The 3,169-nt window shown below is 52.8% G+C and overlaps 1 protein-coding gene across 1 annotated transcript in view; it reads left to right on the top strand.

The window, feature by feature from the left end:
• Window positions 1–3,169, top strand: part of HES1 (hes family bHLH transcription factor 1) — a 13,435-nt gene that overhangs the window by 3,399 nt on the left and 6,867 nt on the right. Inside the window, 1 exon segment of the mRNA XM_009334101.1 lies at window positions 2,480–2,489. Within this exon segment, the coding sequence (XP_009332376.1) occupies window positions 2,480–2,489 (10 nt within the window).

Genomic DNA, 3,169 nt, shown 5'->3' with positions numbered 1-3,169 from the left:
GACGGGCACAAAGTCCCACAGCCTCCAAAGTCCTGCAGCCTCCTGCAGAGCGAGCAGAGGCTGTTGGGCATGCACGGACAGCAGTGAGCTGCAAAAACCCCCTTTGCTGGGTTTATTTGCTGCTGCTTCTGTTTGCAGCCTTGCACAGAGCCGAGGCCTCGCCGGTGCTCAGGCCGTGGCACTAACACCTACCTCCCTTTTGTCGCCAGAAGTACTCCCTGCTCACCTCCTCGGGCCCTGCCTGTGTTTTTCACAGCCCCGCAGTCATCCTGCCGCCAACTGACACTGATGTGAAGCCTCCCAGCCCACCACAGGTGTCCCCAATTTTTGTCTCTATATTCTCTCTTTGCATTTTGTAGTATTAAAAATATCACACCTGCGTGAACCTACGTTTGCTACTCTGCTCTCTATGTTGCTCCTGGAAGACTCCTGCCTTCCCCTGTGCTGCCAGGCAGCCTCAACGCATTTCTAAGGCAGCTGATGAAAACACTTCCCTTCATTGCAGGGGAGGAAGGACAAGGCCCTTGAAATCTCATTTCAGGACATTTCATCATTTGGATTACATGTGAAAATAAATGTCATTTCATATGACATTCCAGATTACTTACCAAATAATGATCTGCCTCTTAATGCCTAGACTACTGGAATCTGTGCAAATTAAATGTTGTACTTGCAAATGTATTTATTCATTATGCTTAGCAATTAACTCATGATTTAAGTAATTGAGCTGTAAATTATCCCCTTGTTTATAAAATAACAACATCCTCTGAGGGATAATGTTTTCTATTACTGCAATTAGTAACACATCAATTCTTGCCTAGCATGTAAAAGATCTCCACCTTTTCTCCTCTCCTATTAGCTAATACGAGAAAAACTCTTCTCCAGCATGATCTCCAGCACCAGGGCATGCACACAGCTCTGGACTGGCACACGTGCGGCCGTGCGTAACCAAAGCAAATGGAGAATGCACAGGAGTTTTCCCAAAATCCCACCCCTTGCTAATGCATGTCAGTGGCCAAGGGGCTAATGGAGGGGCTTGGCTGCAAATCAGCAAGAGCAGGAAGGAAAATAAGGGAGAAAACCGGTCCATCCTAGCACACACCCTGCTCTGCTGTCAAAACGTGTAAACTGAGGATTCCAAATCACCACCTCCCACATCAGGTCTGACCGCCCTGGGCAGAAAAATAAATAAAAATCCACCGTCCCTGTGTTCCCGTGGCACACCGCCCCAGATCACCTCACCTACCGCCGCAGCTTAACCCTGGCGTAATTCAGGCAGCTCAGCGGGACTGCCTCAGGCAGGAGGCAGGGCAGGATCTGGCTCCCCGGAGAGGCGGCAGGGACGATGCTGAGGGTGCACCGCCACACAGCTTAGCACCATGCCCTCCTGCTGCTCTACCCACGTGTATGAAGACATGTGTTTCCTAAGGTCACTAATCCTAATATCATCCTGATATTCTTGGTATAGCTAAAGGACTAATTTTAGCTCTGCTATCACCTTGAATAATGAATTATTGATTTTAGGAATGCAGCATTCAAATTATATATACATTAAAATATCAGTGAGATTGGCTAATTCTCTCCATAATGCTGCCAAGCTAAAACAAAACTGAAGACACCGGGGAGATCAGGCGCCAAGTGCAAATGATTCATCATACCCTGGATTTATCAGAGTCCATCTACTTACCACTTCAGGAAAGATGCTGGCTGGGCAAAGGCTCTATACTGCAGTAGCAAAGCACTGCACCCTGAAGCATTCTGTGTTTTCCTGAATAAATGGATACGGGAAAAATGGAAATGGGAGGGCTGGCAAGCTGTGACCAGTCCCATCTGTCAAGGGGAAATGCCTGTTGTCCCAAGGGCTCCGGGACCAGGTCAGGCCAGGGGGGCTGAGACCTCTGTCCCTGCCCTTGGCGGGCCACACAGCCCCTGTACTGGCCATCCTGCCCGCCTGCCCGCACTGCCCTCAGCTGGGCTTCCCAGCGCGAGGTAGGTAGGGCTGCCTGTCGCAGCACCTCCCAAAGGTCCCAAATATTTTCTTGCTGCATTGCTGTGGTTGCCAGGGTTTTGAGGATAACGTGCCGTTTACACACCGCTCTCCCCACTGCCGATTTATGGCATCAGGAATAAGAGATGACGATCAGCTGGTGAATTTAACAGAAAGCTCCGGGGCAGTGATCAGCCCAGGCTGCTTTCTTGGGCTGATTAATGCCAAGGAGAAGGAATCGTGTTGGAAAATGTGATTGATCACTCTGCAGAGGAGCACAGACGCTGCGGTCAAGGGCTGGCCCCATGGGATTTATGAGCCTGCAGTCGGTGAAGGTTGAGTCCCCAGGGAGCCGCGTGCCGCGGCTCCCACCTGCCCTCGGCTGCAGGTGCCAGCGGGGCCGGGGGAAGAGGGCAGAGGGGGCACAGAAGGGCTCGTGTGCCGGGACTTGGAGGGCACGCTGACGCACCCAGGCACCGTTTCCCTGCGCAGAGGACGGCTGGCGAGGCTCCCACCTCGCCATGCTCCCGCCTGCGTCTTCCTGCCCCCCGGCCACGCTGATCCAGCTGCGCACAGCCGGGCTGCAAACCGCACTGCTGGTCTGATCTGACTTAAAAGCCACGTTCTGGAAAAGCCTGCGGGGCTTCCTACAGCCACAGCATGCCAGGGATCACATAGGGCTCAGCACACAAGTGCTGCAGCAACGCGGCTGGGGGCTGGACTCAGTGGATATGGAGCTGATGCACATCCACCTTCGCCTGGAGGCTCTCAAGAGGGTGCCTTCTGCTCGGTGTTTGGGACAGCGACATTTTCAGTGCCAACGAGCCCTGCATGCCTCCTCCAGCCCCACCATTGCCGAAGTCACAGTATTTTTATATATGTGCCCAGGCTCCATGGCTTACAGGGTCTCCCCGTGCCCTGCAAGCACATAGGCAGCACAGCTCCGGCACAGAGACAGCAGCCTCAGGCAGCAACACAAGTGGGATCTTAATAAATAAATAACTCGGCTCTCACTGCCAACACCTCCCACCACACAGGGAGAGGATGACAGCCGAGAGACGTTCCTTCTCCTCTCCGGCGCGCAGCAGTGACTGCGCATTTATTTCTGGTTCTCAGAGGGACGCAGGCTCAGCTGTATGTCCCTCTGCCTGGAGCTGCTATATCTTGCAAAAGATACTGGCT

This window comes from Pygoscelis adeliae, unplaced genomic scaffold, assembly GCF_000699105.1.
Source record: "Pygoscelis adeliae isolate BGI_AS28 unplaced genomic scaffold, ASM69910v1 Scaffold161, whole genome shotgun sequence".
NCBI lineage: Eukaryota > Metazoa > Chordata > Aves > Sphenisciformes > Spheniscidae > Pygoscelis > Pygoscelis adeliae.
This window is presented reverse-complemented; position numbering and strand designations above follow the sequence as displayed.